The sequence below is a fragment of the Motacilla alba genome, chromosome 2, assembly GCF_015832195.1.
Source record: "Motacilla alba alba isolate MOTALB_02 chromosome 2, Motacilla_alba_V1.0_pri, whole genome shotgun sequence".
In the NCBI taxonomy this organism is placed as follows: Eukaryota; Metazoa; Chordata; class Aves; order Passeriformes; family Motacillidae; genus Motacilla; species Motacilla alba.
Window position 1 is genome coordinate 51,001,663 of NC_052017.1, and position 18,791 is coordinate 51,020,453.

The following is an 18,791-nucleotide window of genomic DNA, read 5'->3' on the forward strand; positions in this document are numbered from 1 at the left end:
AGCCTGGTCTCAATAAAATTTGTCCAGTAATCAATATTTAAAATTACATACCTTTGAAAGTAGGGACATAAGGGACATACTGGGAAATACTAACTAAGGAATAAAAATTCTGTTGCATAAAATCTGTCCAAATGCAAGAGAGAGGAACTATGTGTACTAGTCATATGTATTCAAATAAGATTAATGATTAGAAATGCCTTGCAGGGAATTTTATGCTGTCCAAGTTAACATCTCTTTGGCTATTTTCTATGCATTTTTCACAGTCACGGTGCTCTTGGGTTCCTTGGCTGCTGGCAAAGGAACATGTTAAGATAGTGTTTAGGATGTCTAAATTTTGTCAGCCCAGATCTTTGAAAACACCTCAGTACAAGCCATGCTGTTTTCTCCTTGTTTTTCTTACCTTGAGATGTTCTTGGGAATTGGCAATTAGTCTGGAAACTGAAGTCGATTCAAATACAATGTCTGCTTATTAACTTTATTTCTGTAGAGTGTCTGTCATCCTGTGTGGTAAAAAGCAAGAGTAGTTAACCTGAAGCCCTTTTAATTAAAAAAAAATTAAAAAAAGAACAAACAAAACCGCCACCACCACAACAAAAACGGAATCACAAGAGCCAAGACAAAAACCTGTTTGGTTACTGCGAATAAATTGGTGTGGGATATTTGAATTGTAGATGGCCTCTCTTGCTCCCTCCCAGCTCAGATGGTTGAATTGCAAGGAATACTGCATGCTCTATTTCTTCAGCTTTGTGGGGCACAGATAGGATTTGTGGTTAAGGCAACTTTTCTCTTTCTTGCTTTATTTCAGAAGAGTGCTTGACTCTTCTTTGCATTGGTGCAAGTGCCAAAGACAGTTTTAGCACATGTTTAAGTGTAGTTGCCTTATTTTTGAAAATGTTACTGTTCAAAGTTTGTCTTGGTTCAAAGTGCATACAAGTCAACAAAAAAGACTGTCATCAGCGCAGCTGGGTAATGGCTCTTGCTGTCTACAATCAGTGGCACGTGCTTTCCTTTTGTGACCAGACACTGGTGCAATTCCAGGACTCTGATTTCCCTTCCAAGAGCTACCTCATATCTTAGTATGTAAATGCACACAGAGGGGCAATTACTGTTTTCAAGCTATTTTCCAAGAAAAGCAAGGTTCTGTAATCAGACCCATCACTAGGTTGGGATCCAAAGGGCCTAACCATCTTGGTGGACAAAAGCTTTTCACAGTGCTGATTACTGAGAGAGACTGACCATCAATTAAAACTCCTCCCTCTGAACCTTTGTTTTTCAGAAAAGGGCACATAGGGGAAATTTCAGAGAAGATCCAAAAATAGCAGGTGGCTGTCACTGCTGTACTGTGCTCAGTTTTAATCATCAGATTGAAAAATAACATGTTTGGGTTGCACAGGGATGTACAAAAGTAGGTCTACTGTTTAAATGCAAGAAATGGGTATGGAGAGATATGGGTTTAATATGAGACTGCAACTCCTGACAGACCTCTCTCACGCAACACTCCTGCTTCTCTGCTCAGTTATTTAAAAGTTTTAAAAGATGTTAGTGGCCTTCTGATAAAGGTGTTGCAGTGATGTGTATATCACCACACTTTCTGACCTGTGAGCATTTCTTTGCTTTCATTCACCAAACTTAATACATCAGAAGAATTTGCTCCAGTACGGATAAATACTGGGAATTTTCCCATCAAATGGAACATTAACTGTGCTGGGTTTTTTTGTCTGCTTGCCGGGTTTGTTGGTTTACTTTTCTTTTTTTTCTTTTTTTTTTTTTTTTTTTTAATTTGGGGAGCAGAAGGGCAGATTGCTTCCATTTGTTTTTTTTTAGATTTAGAAACATTTGGGTTTCTGGTTTTTGGTATCTAATAGGTGGCAGAGAAGGTGCAGTGGCTTTCTTTAGTATTGGTCAGATACCAACAAAACAGACTCATATTTTGTTCATTTTAAATAATTGCTATTTCATGAACAATAGACTTTTCTTTTGAAAGGGGACAACCTAATTAATGCAGATGAAATCTTTCATTGCTATTATCTCAACATAAAATGTATGATGTCAAAAAAAAAAATCCTCCACCAGAAGCCACATGCTGCCTTGTTAAAAACAAAAGCAGGAAACATTTTATTTACTGTGGAAAAGATCACATCAAAATAGAAATGGGGAAAGGGAGGAGAGGTTGCAGCTGTTGCAGTCAGTTTCAACTACAGAGAGCTTTTTTTGTGGTTGTTTTAAATGCTTGTCATATTTGACAAGTTCATGTAGCTTCTGGGTTGTGGAACTGTGCATATGTTTATATATATTTACTGATTTTGTTTCTACCACCATGCAGTACTTGTTTAATAAATAAAGTGATGTTATATAAGGTTAGAAGTGATAGTCAAACCTGAACATTCTTGGTTTGCTTTTCAGTAATGGGGCTTTCACCTGAATGTAAATTTCAGTTATTTGGCTTTCAGAGCATAGGTTTCAACCTGATTAATGAATTATTTTAGTCAATCTGAATGGCAGTGGCCCTTAATGTGCAATTGGATGAGTGAAAACATCATGAACCCTAGGACTGGGGGTGAAGCAATCCATACAGTATTAGGTTTTTACTGATGCCAGGCAGTCAGACAAGTTTGAGCCCAAAAACTAGAAGAAAATAAATTTCACTTAAGTATTTTGGCTATTTAAATATCAAAAATAATTTTCACTTGGTTTGTTTTCCATTTTAAAAATGAAAAGACAATTCATACAATTAAATTGAGTTAAAGAGAAACTGTTCAACACTTTTGTTCAACAGTATTTGAAATTCCCAAAAGAAGTCAGTGAACTTAACTGCTTTGCCTTCCTTACTTGCATCCTACTCCCCAAATGCAAAAGGCTTCAATTCCCTAATTTCGTGCTAGTTGTAATTCAAAGTGGTAAACCAGCCATGTTTGTTTGGTGCCATTATGTTAACTCAATGTTACCACCTAGAGGAAATCTATTCAACTTTTATGGCTAGAAGTAGCTCAAACTAGAGGTTCTTGTTCTGCCTGTCTATCTACAATCCTGTATCTTTAAACATTTTCAGAAGTGTCCTGGGACATTTTAGCCTGTCTCGTCTTTGTCCCATGCTGGACTTGCTTTCCATTCTGGGAGAAGTGTTTTGAGTCAGCTGTGGAATACTGGGCCAACAGCCATAATCTGGGTTTCTGCCATCTCTGCAAACAAATTTTCCCCAGCTATGGGTTTTTGTTTTTTTCTTCTTGATACTGATTGAATGTTCTGGCCCCAAAAACCACCCTCCTATTACAGATGAGTTGGTAGAACATAATGTCTGTCATCTGTTGAACTTGTAGGGTTATGCATCCACATGTTTTATCTTGTTTGCTAGGCCTGGTCCAAGACCCACAGTCAGATCCAGCAGTCCATTTCTGTTCCTCTTTCTGTACATAGAGCAGTACTTTGCTTCAATGCATGTAGGCTTTTTCCTAGAGTTGTTTTTCAGTGTAAATTGTTTTGAGTCTAATTCAGGAGGTAAATGCTGGTTTGTTTCACATTTGTGTATGAAAATGTTGGGGAGGCCAAAACTTTCAGGTGGCTGCAGCTGGTGTGTGAGGAATATGAAGGTTGGAGTTGCTCTCTGAGTGGGCTAAAGAGGAAGAGGATACCAGAGGGGCAAAATGAAATTCCCTGTGGCCAGAAATTTACTTTAAAAGGAAGAGATATCTGGGAACCCTCTGCCTCCTTGCTCTTAAATGACCTCTTCAGGCTCTCCAAGGTGGAAATACTGCATGCCAATACAGTACAAGTAAAGGAAATACATTTTAGGGAAATCTAGAACATATGACATGAGAAAAGGCTGATGTGAACTGTCTTGTTCAAACCTCCAGAAGAAAAGGTGAGCAGCCGATCATATTGCTGTCTTACACCTCCTAATGGAAGGGCAGAGAGAAAACAGAAGATTCTTCCTTAAGTTGGAGTAGGAGAACAAGCAACAACCACTATTTGCAATACAAGAGAATCCTTTTTGCCACTGGGAAAGAAAATTTCACAAGAGTGGTCAAGCACGGGAAGAGGTAGCCCAGGGGAGTGGCATCTCCATCCTGGCAGTGGTGACTCCATTTCCAGCTAAACTTGGACTGGAAAGGGCCTTGAGAAACCTGAGCAAATCTAACATACTCTTAGCAAGAGATCAGGCCAGATGACTTTGAAAAGTCCCTTCCAAATGAAGTAACTCTAAGAATCTTTAGCTCTTACCCAGTTGGTCAGTGAAATATTAGGATAAATGGGTACATTGCTGTTTGTGAAGGTGAAGTCTAGGGGAAGGAGAATGTTTGGAGATAACATTTAATTTATATAAGTTTCTTAAAATTTATTTGTCAGTGCTGTGGTTTTGAGAGAATCTACAGGCCGTCTCCTTTCTCCTTTTTTTGCTTGAGGATGTGTGGCATTAGCACTATACATAAGCACATCTGTTTGAGTTTGATAGCTCAAAGTTGAGCCTCTGTGCTCAGGTATTGTTAAAAGACTGAACTGAATGTCACTGGTGCACCCACTGAGCACAGCCAGATACAGGCTTCAAAAGGTAGTGTTAAATGGTTTGCCATAGGAAGACCTGGAAGATAGAGTACACATTAAGATATTTTATGTATTATGTTCCAATTATGTTCCCATACTCAGAAAGGTTGCAGAAAGAAAAAAGCCATTGCATTCTCTTAATAAAAGATTAAGAACAACATGGGAGAATGGGCAACTACGCACTGCTTTCTACAAACACACAATGTCCTGTGATGTGTAACATTTCTAAAAATGGAGAAATGCCGAGATGTTCAGGTTGGCATTTCAGTGCCTGTCTGAATTCAGTGTCTGTCTGAAATATAGGATTCAACAATCCTGTTAAGTGTGTCTGACACACTCCTCCTTCTTTAGCAAAGTGCCTCCCATAGCTGCTATAATAAGACAGAACAGCGAAAGCCTCATACTCTGTGTCTCATCCTATCATTCACCAAAGCTGTATCACCATCAGATGAAATCTATTGTTTTCTTTCCTGCTGTGTGCTATTGATTTTTCTAACCTTTCCTAATGTTAAATTTGTTTGGCTTTTAAACTTTCTTACCAAAGGTTAATGTCATTAAGTTGAGCAGGTATCTATAAAACTACATGTGTTATTGCATATCTTGCATTGTTATACTGTCCTTTCATTAAACTCTGACTGTTTTGGATAGCTCTGTCTTGAAGATTTTTGTCATTCCAGAATAATGCAGGGAAGGTTGAAAGGAACTGCATTACAATTGTCATCCAATTCTGTGGCATAAAATATTGGACTTGATATGTCAGGAGCAACAGATTTATCTGAGGCTCTTATACCATCAACAAACATGAACTGCACAGACATTAATTTCAGCAAGACTGTAAAGAGGATGGAGGATCCAGTTCTGCTGCTTGTCCCTGCCCCCTGTTCAATCTGACCATGCTAGTGTCTTTGACATTGTGGCGAAAGGAGCAATACTAAAATGTCTGCCAATTCTACAACTGGTAATCTGTTTGATGTGGAAAGAGAATGAGAAATCACAGTTTAATTTGAAGAAAGTGGTGGCTTTAATGGTAGCACTCTATCAACACTTTTTGATATGATGATCTACAGCAGTACTTGTGTAAAACATTAAAAGTACAGGCAGTGAGTAAACAGCTCCAGGCATTTATAAGCACCAGCTCTTACTGTACTCATAGGTATAGTAATCTGCCTTTTATGAACAGTACATCTGACATCCCATTCACATGTTTACACTGCATTCCAGTGATATGTGTTTGAGGCCTTTGATTGTGAATTTACACAGAAGACAGTATCCGGGCTGAACATACGTTGTCTATGCATGGTGCAGCATAGCTTTCTCCCAGAGCTGAATGACCTTCAGTGCCCTCCAATCACTATGCTAATGTTGCCTTGGTAGTACCTTGCAGTTCCTCTAGAATAATTTTTTGTCAAAGAACATCCTGAGATGCTAGACAAGAATTAAACTTAAGAGAAATGTTTCTAGTAGTAGCGTAAAATAATAAATCATAATTTAAGGCGTTGTAAGCCACCATTAAAAAAAGATAAAAAACACACCAAAAAAAAAACAAAACAAAAAAAACAAAAACAAAAACAAACAAAAAAAAAAAAACCCAGACACCTTGACATTCCCTATGTGGAAAGTAGAATTGCAGCCTACCTTCTGCTGACAAACTTGCCTGTTCAGGATCAGGCTTGTTAATGACTGCAGGAAGGAGTATTTTGCTGAGGGAGAGTAGGGATTAAATTTTTCATTCATAAATTGGTATCTATAAACCGCTTACTTCTGTCAATGCTGTGAAGCCAAGGAATGGCCCTGGCAAAAGATAAAAGGCTTGACTTCTCTACTGCTAATTTAAGAGCTGGCAGCTGAGGTTGTGTCTTCTCCCATACTCAGCACTGATGTCCCTGCCACTGATTTAGTCTTCATCTGTCACATTCTCAAGCTGCTCAGAGGCTGAGAAATTCTGAGGTCCTGTCTATTCATGGTTTCTCACAGCTTGGTCTCTCTTCCCACTATCAGTGCTGATATCAAGACTGTCTGAGAGCACCCCATTCTTAGTGAATGAGACACTTTTTCATTTAGAGTGGCTTTGATAAACAAGTTCCCTTCAGTAGTTTTCAGATCTGACTAAGCTTTCCTGAGTGGGACTGAACAACCCTCTGCCTTTCCTGGGCTCCCTGGGTGTCTCTGGCTGGTGTTGCCAAACTCTCATGTTCATTATAGGTTCCAGATGGCCTGTGTCATGTCTCCCCCTGAAAATTTTTCATTTTCAGTCTTTTCTAGAGAAAAGTGAAGATATGGCAGCTCTTGAAAGAGTTTTGTGCTTAGCACTGAGCGCAGAATCCAGCTACCTTTTCCCTCGCTGCTTTGCAGGGGAAGCAGCATGGCTTCTGCGATGGAGGTCTCTGATTACATGTGCTTTTGCAGCTGCATGATGCTTCATCTTGGCAAGCCTATTATTACTATTTGAAAACATATTTAGAGCAATATCAGGTCTCAGAAAGGCTGCTACTTTTGACCAGTTTTCTTTCAGAAGTTTTTGAAAAGTGTAATAAAAACTCAGAAAACCTGTTATTATCTTCTCACTTTTATTTTCTACTTTATCCAAATTCTCTACCGCCTGATGACTTTATTTGGGTTTATATGCATTCTGGCTGTGTGGGAAAGCATTTCAGTGGTAGTGTATGTCTTCCTATTGGAGGCTTGCTACTTTTTTGCATGTAATTCACTAAACTCCACGCCTTCACTAATCTTGGAAATTTTGTCTTCTCTGCCTTTATTTTTATCACCAAGGTAAAGGCAACTTTAACATTTTTATGTTGGCTTTGTTGTTTGGGTTTTTTTCTGATGTAACAGAATAATGTACTTTATACACAGAGGCACACATACAAAGATGCTGTATTCTGAATGCTTTTCTCTTATCAGTTGTTATGTGTATAGTAGAAACATAAAATCTGTCAGGTAAGGAAAAGCTAGGAGGCTTTTAAGGGAACCTTGAAGTGGTAGGAGAGGGAACTTCTAAATCCAATGTGTATGATTCTAATTTTAATTCGCAATGCTGTATTAGGTATTTTTTATTCTTTAAACCTCTGAATGTGGTAGATACACCTCACTTTTCCTTACTCAGCTTTTTATCAGAGGCTTAGAAATTGCCTTACCTTTCAGTTCAGAAATCTGAACTCCTGCTCTTCTCCAACATGTTCTCAGCCATAATACCCCAGTGCAAGGAAATTGTTGTTGAACCACTGCAAATTGACTGCAGCACAACTGCACTGTTTCTGGTGTGCTTGAACACTTTTGTGTGCTCACATTTATACAGGTTTGAATGTATGTAGCAGAGACACAGTAAGTGCAGAACCAGAGAGGACAGTCATTTTCCTGAAAATTACCAATCACCCAGGTCTCACTACACCAGAATTTGTCCATCCAGCAGACTACTGTAAAACATGCTTATCCAAACAGATGTTTGTATAAAGATGTATTCAAGATGACTCACAGATTTATTCAAGTGACTTTGAGGATATACGCCTGGGCCTATCAAAATAGCTGGTTGATAGTAACTAGTTCAACTGGGACCTACAGTTATTGGGCTCTGTAAGGGTGTTTTACTTCATCCTGTATCTCCATGCAGAGACTCTGAGTGGTTGTCTGCAGTTAATTTCACCAAAGATGGTATTAGTTCTCAAAATTGAAAACTTACTGACTTCTTTTTTTTTCTCTGTCTCTCTTTTATTGCTTCTTCACTAGGGATGTGAGTTAATTGAGACCATGGATCAGGACCTCACAGATTTCACCAAGTGCCTTCAAATACTCCAGAAAAAGATAGAGAAGAAGGGCCTCCAGGTAAAGACAACACTTTTTTTTCCTGTTTTTCTTAGTAATTACTCTTTTTCTCATTGTATTTAGGTTAATCTTTCAAGTTTGCACTGAAATGAAACTATTTTCAGTAGCCTTGACATTCTCCAATTTTGCCATAATTTACTGCACATTTGTAAGCATTGATGCTTCTGCTAAAAGGAATTACAAAGTGTGTCAATGAACAAGTGTTAGCTTTCTTAAAAGGCAGCTTGTATTGATTTCTATTAATGAACTACCCAAAGTGCAGAAGACTGTTGTGGCTGGTGTTTAAAGCAAGAGTTCCACTTTGGCATGTAAATATATTTTCAAGTCTTGGCACACTAAGCCTTGATGTTCAGGCCCATTCCCCTTTCTCTCACCTTTCAAAGGTGAAATGGAGAGGGAAAATCTTGTCCTACCAACATTACAAATGGTAAGCAATACCTCCTTCTGCAAAATGTTCCCTTGGAATCAAAGGCAGACTTTGCAGAGCAACCAGTGCACTAAACTTAAAAAAAGCCATATGGAGTTGTCTGTCTCTTTTCATGGGAAGGACAAGGGAGGCAACATTCCCTCTTCTTTTCCACAGTTTAATTTCATAGGCCCCCTTGTTTTGTCTCTGAGATGCACAGGTGAAATTCCTTGGAAATTTCAAATGTGATGAGTTGGCGGCAGATGAGCACTTGGGATTGCTGCCCTTTCCTCCCCATGGAACAGTCATTCATAAGAGCTGACCTCTCTCTTCTGCTCTTCATGTATGAGTGAAGCGAGGTAGCAGCTGCTTCATCCTTCACCCACAGTGGGAACAAGAGGCATGTAAGAAAATTAAAACAATAGCACAACATGGAAAGAGACATGTAAACCTCTTTTCCCATTTTCATTGTAGCAGGATAAGAAAGTTGCCTGATTTTCTGAGATCACCATTCTACAACAAAACAGCAAGGGATTGAAATGCCAATACCTTTCTCTCCTTCTTCCGTCCTCACTCCAGGCTGATAAAAAATTCACCAGTTTTTGCTTAAGCTTCTTTAAAACTTCTTGTTCTTCTAAAGACAATAAATGTCCACGGGACACTTTGGAGTGCTGTCACACAATGCCTATCTGCAATTGCATCTCAATACAATGCTGTTGTTCATCAGAGTTTTTTTTCCCCATCAGTATAGACAGAAATGGGATGGTTTCACTATGCACTTGTCTTACTGTCTGGCTGGGAGCCAGGAAACTCTTTATAAAACAGTTTATTTTCTTCCCCCCTATAATTTATCATCACAAGAGCTCAGAGGCATGTCTTTGCGTCTGGGACAGGAATGGTAATGAGTGCCATTGGAACAGCTGAGCCACCTATGCCTAGGATTTGGTTTGAATTTGGCAAGGTGCTTTCCTCTTAATAGAAATTCCCTTTCAATGAAGAAGAACGTAAACGCTTCTTGGATTCAGTTCATTATCCAATCCCAGCTATTGCTAGAGAGCTAACTTTTTTAAGCTATTACAAGAGATTTTATGATGAATAATCAATGTGTGGTTAAAATAAGAGCAATGGGAATGTGACAGCTACAGCAGGTGTGTTCAAGCAATAAGTAGTCTCTTTGTAAAAGTTTGAGTTCTGTGATCACTCTCACAGTAAAGCTGTGTTTAGTTGACTAAAGGATACCACATTGTGATCTGTGAGGATATTTTGTAAAGCACAAGCCTGAGTGTAATTGCAGTAATTGTTCAGTGTTCATGCCAATGCACTAAACCTAAGATTTTGGTTCAGTTACAATTGTATGCTGTTACATGTAAGAGATGTGTTTTAAAGACAATCTGAGTTTTTCAGAGGTGAAAGAACTAACACAGATAAATTTTCTAAAACTAAGCACCATGTTCATTAAATGCTAGCTACTTCTTTTTTTCTGTGCCTGTTCCGTAAAACATCGTAAGATGCTATCTTAGTCATGCACTATAGATAAAGCGTAATGCATTTCTACTTCTGGTCTTCTGCATTCTCTGACTAAGGAATTTGAAGAAGTCATTGACTCCACTTGGGGAGATAAAATGTGAAACTTGAACAAATGTAAGACTAAACTGTATCAGAACTCTATAAATTATTAGTTCAGTTTCTAATTTGCCCTTTGTTCAGAAACACTGATTGGCAGTTTGATGGTTCTTCAGAATGTCCTAATGATGCAGAGAGTAACTTGATGTCTGGTCCCCAAATGACACAGAGATTCTGAGCACTTGGAAAATGCACTGGCCTCAGTTTATGCATGCAACCTCTTGGCTCTTCTGAAACTCTAGCCTCTTTAAATACCTAAATTTGCACTTAATTTAGGTTTCTTTATGGGTAACATTCTGCTGTAAAGAATGTCAAGTATGACAACAGAGTGTTCCAGCCGTAGACCTGAAGTCTTTGAGGAGAATGCAAGTATTTTCAACAAAGAAAGCTGACGTTGAATTCTGTGGTGACCTGAGAGGTACACACTGCTGAGAAGAAAAGGAAGTCCAGGGTCTGAAAATTAGAAGTAGATAAAGAAGGGGTTCTTCATCTGCATTTATGTTTTTTGACCTCAAGGACAAACTTGCATGTCACAAAGTGGACTTCTGTAAAATGTCATAAAAGCTTTTCCTTTAGCAGAGAGTATTAACTAGGTGGAATATGTCTTCCTGGTGCCAGAAAAAATATGTTTGTCTCCAGTTTTGGTTTTTTCCCCACTCTATTTAAAGCACTTGTCAAAGAGGAATAAGACAAAGACACGCTACAAATTTGTTTTCCCATGATTTATAGTTGAAGTTAGGAAACAAAGAAGGTATCTCTTTAGTATCTTTAAAAAATTGATGCCACAGTCATGCTGTGTTTGCTGCTATTTCTGGGTAGCAATATGTTAAGCTGGGAAGTTAATTAGCATTCAATGTATACCATGGATCCACAATCCTGTGAGGTAGTTTGTCTGGATGAAATTCAAGTGTGAGTAGCTGAGGTATTTAAAACAGGCATCCCTCCATTGGTCAGAGAATAAGTTAGCATTTGCTTGCTATACTGAATAGATTAAAATTTCTGCTCTGATTTATCAGTCACTTCTATGGAAGTTCTAAGTCATGGAGGTTTTTGAGCTCACTTGAACATATGCAGGTGATATTTTGTTCCAAAGGGATTAGGTTTGTGTAATTTATTTTCCATGTCTCTGTGCCTTTATCCTCCTCCTTTTCTTTCTTGCTGTTCATCCAAATAGCTTTTGAAGAAATAACTTTTGAATAGAGGAATAGCATATTGAAAGACAACCGTGTCAAACAGCTTTCTTGGAGGTCAGCTGAGTGAGAATGCAGAAGAGGTAGACATTCAGTGCCCCTACTTGTAAAGAAGGATGCAAAAAAAGTTAGCTTAAATTTTTACTGGCAGTTACTTTGATAAGAGCCTTAGAAATTTCTTTATCACAAGGAAATATGCAGCTAGAGTTGATGGTCAGCTGAGATACAAATCAGGGAGAAAAAGTACCTCGTTAGTTTTTGAACTCCTTGCTCAATATAAAGAGCGGGAATTCTGTCTTCTGGAAAAATTAGCCAAATTCATGACTGCCTTTTTCTTAATTCTCAAATAAACACTCTTAGAATAGTTTCTGAGTCCTCAGGGTAATTAATTTCTGATTTACATTGCATATTTTGGTTGCATAGCCAAGTCATGCAGAAAGCAGCATTGTGGTCATTTTTTAAGATCTAAGTCACCTAATTATATGTATTTATAATTACATACTGCAGTAAATTTTAGAAAAAGCAGTACCCTTTATACGTGCAAACTAGAATCAGTCTTAATCTTCCCTCTCCACAGCCCTAATTCATTTGTGAATTGCATTCTATTGGATGGTGAAGCAATGAAGTACCACCAAGAGAATCTGACTCCTGAAGTTTCTTTCCAACCTAAAGGCTTTTAGATATATTTCTTTCTCTTTTTGCATGACTGTGAGTATGCATGCACACACATGCACGTGCAAGTATTTATATAAATGCTCATATTTTCTGGTAGTGTTCCTTCCTGGCCCTAATTGGTGCTTTTTAAATGTCTTAATAACTCTGTCTTTATTGCTGCTGTGTGTGTCTTTCACATTGTTTATGGTCTATTAGGTGTGCACATTTTGCTTTACTGCTTTAATCACTATTTTATTCATTCTGTAGTTATGTGAGTACTTTCCTTTCTTCATTACAAGACCTTCAAATAAACTTATGTCTGTCTAGTACTACTTTCTGTTGTTAATTTTCTCTCATCTTAACATAAGCTATTTCAAGAAACCAACTGAACAGGCAAAATAATAGGCAAGCTTACAGTATCTCTTATTTAGGGATCAACAGATCTTGCATTAGACGTGTATGCTATTATCTTTGATTTGCAGATTGGAAAGCAGAAGTACAAAAGCAATTTGTCCACAGCCTACCAGCATGCTAGTGGTATAGTTGGGAAAGATCCTCCAATTCCCAATATTCATCAAATGCTCTTTCAATAACAGCATCTCTGGTCTCAGCTTGTAGCAGCTCATGCCAATGAGAACTGAAAGTATGTTTATCAATTTTGCAGCTCCAAGAAGAATACTCATAATATAAAGAAGATAGATTTAAGCCATTATCCTTATCTCAGAGTTACAAACTGTACTTTCCTTAACTGTTTCATCTAAAATACCATTTAGTCTTAAAACTAAGCTCTGGGACTTTTCATTTAGCTTTATTATCTTTTCTGCTTAAAAAAAAGTTAAAGCAGCTCATTTGGTTATATGGGCTGAAGATATAAAAAATGAGTTTTATTGAAACCCACATGCCTTTTAGTGGTTTAATGTTAGTGTGTTTAAATTGATAAAAGCACCAGTGTCAGTATGAAAAAGGGAAAATACCTTAACCAACTCTTCCTAAAAACCCTTGGCAATAAAGGGATACTCTACTAACATTTCCATTTTGAAATTATGCTTCAGAGGTTCAATCAGTCAGCAGTCTAGGGTAGTAATTCTTTTAAGTGAATGCAAGCCTTCTTCTCTTTCTACTTTTAAAAAAAGTGTCAAATCAGTCCATTTTCTTTTATGTTGAGCAAGGCTAAACAAGTTAGTGAAGTCCTGTGTTTATAAAGTGCCAAAGAGAAGACAGTGATGTTCATATATCACCTTCATCTGTGCAGTGTTCAAACAGCTTACTAAGTCCTCTCTGGTTTGTCTTTATATGAGAAAAAAAGGCCCTGAAGGAAAACCCAAAGTACTCTAAAACAAAAATCAGAAGATACTTTAAAAGAGAGTAATTTTTTACATAAAGACAAGTCCCACAGAGAAAGGGTATAATTATTGCAAATACTTGGCTCTATTTGGTTTAGTTTTGTTTTTGGCTACCAGTTGAGGTTATTCCTGATGATGTGGCTTTTTTTAGTAGCAAATAGATCAGTTTCATTTCCTGACTAAATCATAATTTTGCTGCTCGTGGTGGTAGTTGGTAATTTCAAGATGGAACACTACTTGTTTTCATTTCTGAAGTCTTGTGGGTATCCAGAATAGTAGTGGGAATGGCTCTTAAAGCTAAGCCTAGGAATGAGGGCAGTCTGTTACCAGGACTTGAGAACAGGGAAGTTATAAAAATACGAAAATAAAGGGGAGAGGCAGACTAGAAAATCCCATAGCTGACATGAAATGTGAAGCTTTTGTAACAATCACAGAATCACAGGATGGTTTGGGTTAGAAGGGACCTTAAGGATTATTTAGTTCCAACCCACAGCTGCAGGCAGGGGCACCTTCAGCTAGACCAGACTGCTCCGGGTCCCATCCAGCCTGGCCTGGAACACTTCCAAGGATGGAGCATCCATAACTTTTCCCTGGAACCACTTTCCAGTGCCTCGCCACTGGACCTGAAGGACCATAAGGACACTGAAGCTTGTGGATTTATCACCAAATCCTATATAGAAGGAAGGGCTGAGAATAAACCTGTTCTGTTCTGGTGGCACTAGTGAGTTTTTCTTCTTAATGCTTCACAGGAGAATAAAAATGCAAATGAGATATATTTTAGGGGAAGTTAAATATGTGTAATGAAAAAGTTCTTATTCTGTCAAGTGCTGCATCAAAAGATTTTTTTTATGAGTTATTAATAGTAATCTTCTTCATAAACCTTTCCTGTCCAAAAGAAACAAATGAATCTGAAGTGTTTCCTGTTAATTCCACTTCTAAAACGTTAGAATTACATAATACTTTTCAACAGGACTAAATCCCTCCTTTAGGGCATCAGACATATCCTTGAAGACTATTTTAACTCTTAAGGTCCAAGTCTACCTTCAAGGAATGCAGTATCTAATCCATCTTTCCCACTGCTGAATTATTTTAATGCTTCCCATTGTAAAGGTATGGCAAAATCCATTTCTTATAATACAGGATATCAGAACCTGCCAGTTCCCAAAGAGAAACCCTGATATCATGTAAGGTGTCTTCCACTATAGCTGTGAGCATCAAGACACACTGAGCATCTTTGCCTTCAAATAATTTTATGCAGTATGGGTGTCTGCAAGAGCACAGTGCATCACATACCAAGAAATTTTCTTACATAATTCTTCTATGTTCTGCTGGGGCTTGTATTGGACCTATGATGATAATTTTTTTAAGACACAAACAGGGCAGGGGTTCTGGAGAACACATTGATTTCAGTTTGTTTGCTTAAAAAAGTTAAATCCCATATCAAGCTTTGGGGAGAGGAAGAACAAGGGGAAAAATACTGTTTATTTAGGCAGTTCAAGGGATTCAAGAGATCAAGGATATGCTCATTAACCAGACTGCAGAAGCTAATGAGGAAGCCAGCAACTGCTCTCTCAACTTAGTTAAAGGCTAAATGTCTTTAAAGCAGAAAGCGTGTGGTTACTACAGGCAATGTACTGTTCCCTTTGCAACCACCAATTTTGCTCTGTTTATAACTTTGTCATAGGAGATGTAATTCTCCTCCCCCTTTCAGCCCCTTCTGCTTTGCAGGAGCACAGCTTCCCTGAGAGCAGCTATTGCTGATGTAACTGCCCCCATGCTGGGAAAGTGGTTGGGCTTCAAGGAGATGTCATTACCCTGTCATACTTGCATTGGCACTATCATGATCATGGATATTGTAGGGGGAGATCTTGAACAGCCATATCTTTTGACACAAGGAATTCTTTTTGCAATTCGAGGACTGAGACCTCAGCTTGTGGCCTGAGATTTTCATAAATAACTTGTGTTTGTTTTTTTGTTTTTTTTTCTTTGACACATGAATACTGTGGTGTTATGAAATCTCCCATAAATTACAACTGTTTTTATTAGATTCTGTTTAGTTAATGGAATGTAAGTTTATTGTTAAGCATATTAAAAAATTTGAGCTAGTATGATAAATTTTAACTGCAAATTACAATGGAGCATTTTTTACAACTCAAATTGGTTTCTTCTTACTAAATTAAGATGCCTGTCAAGAATGACAGGTTTTTTGGCTGTTGCAGAGATAGCTTCATAAAAACTTGTAGCAGTTTTCTACTTTTCTGAGTGTAAGAAGCACTGGCTTTAGAGATCACACTTTGATGACTTCATGACCTGCAGTGATCTGGTCCTTAAAGCAGAGGGTGAATCAGTCAACAAATTAACTTTTAATGTGGCTTCTTTTTTTAATCCAATATTCAAATAAATGGCTATTCAAATAAACTTATTTAACCTAAGTAATGTATATAAGCATTCTTCCTTACTGGTTTTGGATTATTTAGGGGTTTTTTGCCATGACATATTTCCTCTTTTTGTAATATTGAATGGCCTTTGAACAGCCAAGAGAAACAGTGAAATTGTATTACTGGTAAAAGCTTTTGAAGCAGTGGTGGCTCTTCCTCTTCTTTTCTTTTCCTTATCTAGAAAGGAATATTGGGGCAGAGGGGAGAGGAAGGTATTAAGACCATTGGAAAGTAAAAGTGTGTGGCCAGTGCTACACAGAAATGTTTTCGCCTGTGGTCCTGAGGCCTCACTGTTTTCTGCAATCCTTTGGCTTTTCCTGGCATTTAACTCTGCCACCTCTTTGCTGATATCAATGCTGCCCAAGAAGGGGCAGAGGGGTGTAGAGTAATTTAACTCTTAACAAATATTGAGAAAATGAGGCAGCCTGGTAACATATGAAAGGCTCCTACAATATTCCCACAGTAAAATAAGGCAGCAGCACGAGCTCAACAAAAGTCTGAAGGGTCTTCATAGCAGAGCTGCCCTGGCAACCAGACTTTGCTAGTTCTGATGCTCGTGCTATTTCTTATGAAATCACCTGCCTTTTACTTTGCCACTGACAGGGGATGGTCTCTTCAACTTGACTAAAGAACTCATCAAGTTTCCCTTTTAAACAACTGAACAACTAACTACTGAACAATTAAAGCTCAATATTTTCTGCAAATTAAATGTGAACATAAAATGTTTACAGCTTCACAAGCGCCTCCAGTTAAAGAAATCATGCTCCATTTCTTTTTAAGTGTGTGGCTAAATTTATATGGTCTAAAGGACAGTGTAGAAAAGTAAAATACATTCTGTAATTACACAGGCTATGTTTGACTTACCTGCTATAAATACTGAAACAACGCTGATGAGGAAAATTGACATCCAGATCATAATGTACTTCCTTCAGTATAAAAATATGTCTGGCTTCTTTGAAACAAATGTATAAATTCAAGACTTCTCTCTGCAAGTCTGCACTCCCTTAGGAGGAAAAAAAAAGTCCTTGTGTACTGCCCAGGTATTCAGTGAAATCACTCAAAAGAGGAACCACTCACAGAATGGGGCCTGAGAGACACAGGAAAAAATTTTCCATCTTTAGTTTCAGGTCTTCTATTTGTCTCTAGAGCATAATAGGACAGGTTATTATCCCCTTGTTAATCATGAAGATTAATGTTCAGACCAGCTGAAAATATTACTGTTCTGCTGGGACCTATTGAGAGATCTTCAGACCTGTGTGAACCTGAGTTTAAACATTTTAAATAGCAGAGCTAACACCTTGCCCTAGCTAGACACAAGTGCCTCAGGCTGTTATGTCCTCTGTGATGCTGCTGTGGGAGAGTGAAGGTCCTCCAAAGCTCTGCCTTACTTGTGACATCTTTTATACAGACTTCACTGCTAAATGTTACAGTGGGAAAGTGCCTGAGTTGTTACTTTTAACTCAGATGAAACAAACAAAAAATAAGTATGCCTGTGTGTACGTGTGTGTGTGTGTATATATATACATATATAAAATGGAAATTTAAGTTCTTTAAGTTTCTCCTTAAAAATCTATGATTCTCTCATTAAAATTTGACACCTAAACTTAATATGACAAAATTGAAAACAAAACAGGCAGAAAGTTAGTTTTAAAGAAAAGACACACCTGGTCTAGGAAGCCACAGGACAAGGTCTCAACTCTCAATAGTGTTGAAGTTGGCATTCCCTGTTCATGGGGACATGTCTGTGGGCAGCTGGCAGTGTTTCATATGGACTCCTTTGGCTACAGAAATTCTACCCCTTGCCTCACAATATCATGGGTTTGTTTAGCTTCCTTTATGGGCTTTCCATGTGTCCTGGACCAGCATCTGAACAGGAGCTCACCACATGAAGCTGTGGTGAAAAAGGAAGTACACGTCTCTTCATCTCAACCTTCAAGAGAAACAGGCACAGTAATAAGCTGTCAGGTTTGTGTGCCCGGGTGCTGGTGGAGTGCACGGGTGTTCATGAGCAGAGGCACAGCTGAGCCCCTCAGCCCAGGCAGGGAGGCGTGAGGGGAAAAGGGGGACAAAATGGCCATGTCAGCACCAAGGGGAGAGCAGAAGGAGGGGCTTCAGCCTCAGATTTCCCTGGAGAACCCTGGGCAAAGCAGGTGGATCTCTCCCGAGGGAACTGCAGCCTGTGCAGAGGAGCCCATGCTGGAGCAGGTATCCACCCATGGAGCACCATGGTGGAGCAAATGTCCATACTGCAGGCAGTGGAGGGCCCTGTGCCATACTGCGGGGTGGATGTGCCCTGAGGGAAGCTGCAGGCTGTGAAAACAAGCCCACACAGGAACAGGCTCCTGTAGGAGCCACAGGATGTAGGGGAGCCACGGTGGAAGAGTTTGTTCCTGAAGGGCTGGATTCTGTGGAGACAACCCCAAACTGTAGCAGAACATGATAAGAAAGGAACAGCAGAGAGGAGCTGGTATGAACTGATCACAACGCAATCCCCTCTTTCCCTGTGCACTCAGTGGAATGGTGAGATAGAGGAGTAATGAATGAAGGTGTGAAGCTGGGCCTGTAAAAAAGATGGGTGATAGAAAGGTGGGTTTAGCTTTGTCTTTTTTTTTCTCTCTAATTTGATTTTTAATTGGCAATAAATTATATTAATTTTCCCCAAGTCAAGTCTTTTTTCCCTGTGGTGGTAATTGATAATTAACAATTTCCCTGTCCTTGTCCTGACCCATGAGCTTTCTCATCTCATTTTCTCCCCCTGTCCTGTTGAGGAGAGAGG

General features: G+C 38.7%; 1 protein-coding gene across 4 annotated transcripts in view; it reads left to right on the forward strand.

Moving 5' to 3' along the window:
- TPK1 (thiamin pyrophosphokinase 1) overlaps positions 1 to 18,791 on the forward strand; it is a 301,560-nt gene that overhangs the window by 170,506 nt on the left and 112,263 nt on the right. For all 4 annotated transcript variants that reach the window (XM_038130027.1, XM_038130028.1, XM_038130030.1 and 1 more), the window contains one exon: positions 8,266 to 8,361. In XM_038130027.1, the coding sequence (XP_037985955.1) occupies positions 8,266 to 8,361 (96 nt within the window). The remainder of the gene's footprint in view (positions 1 to 8,265; positions 8,362 to 18,791) is intronic.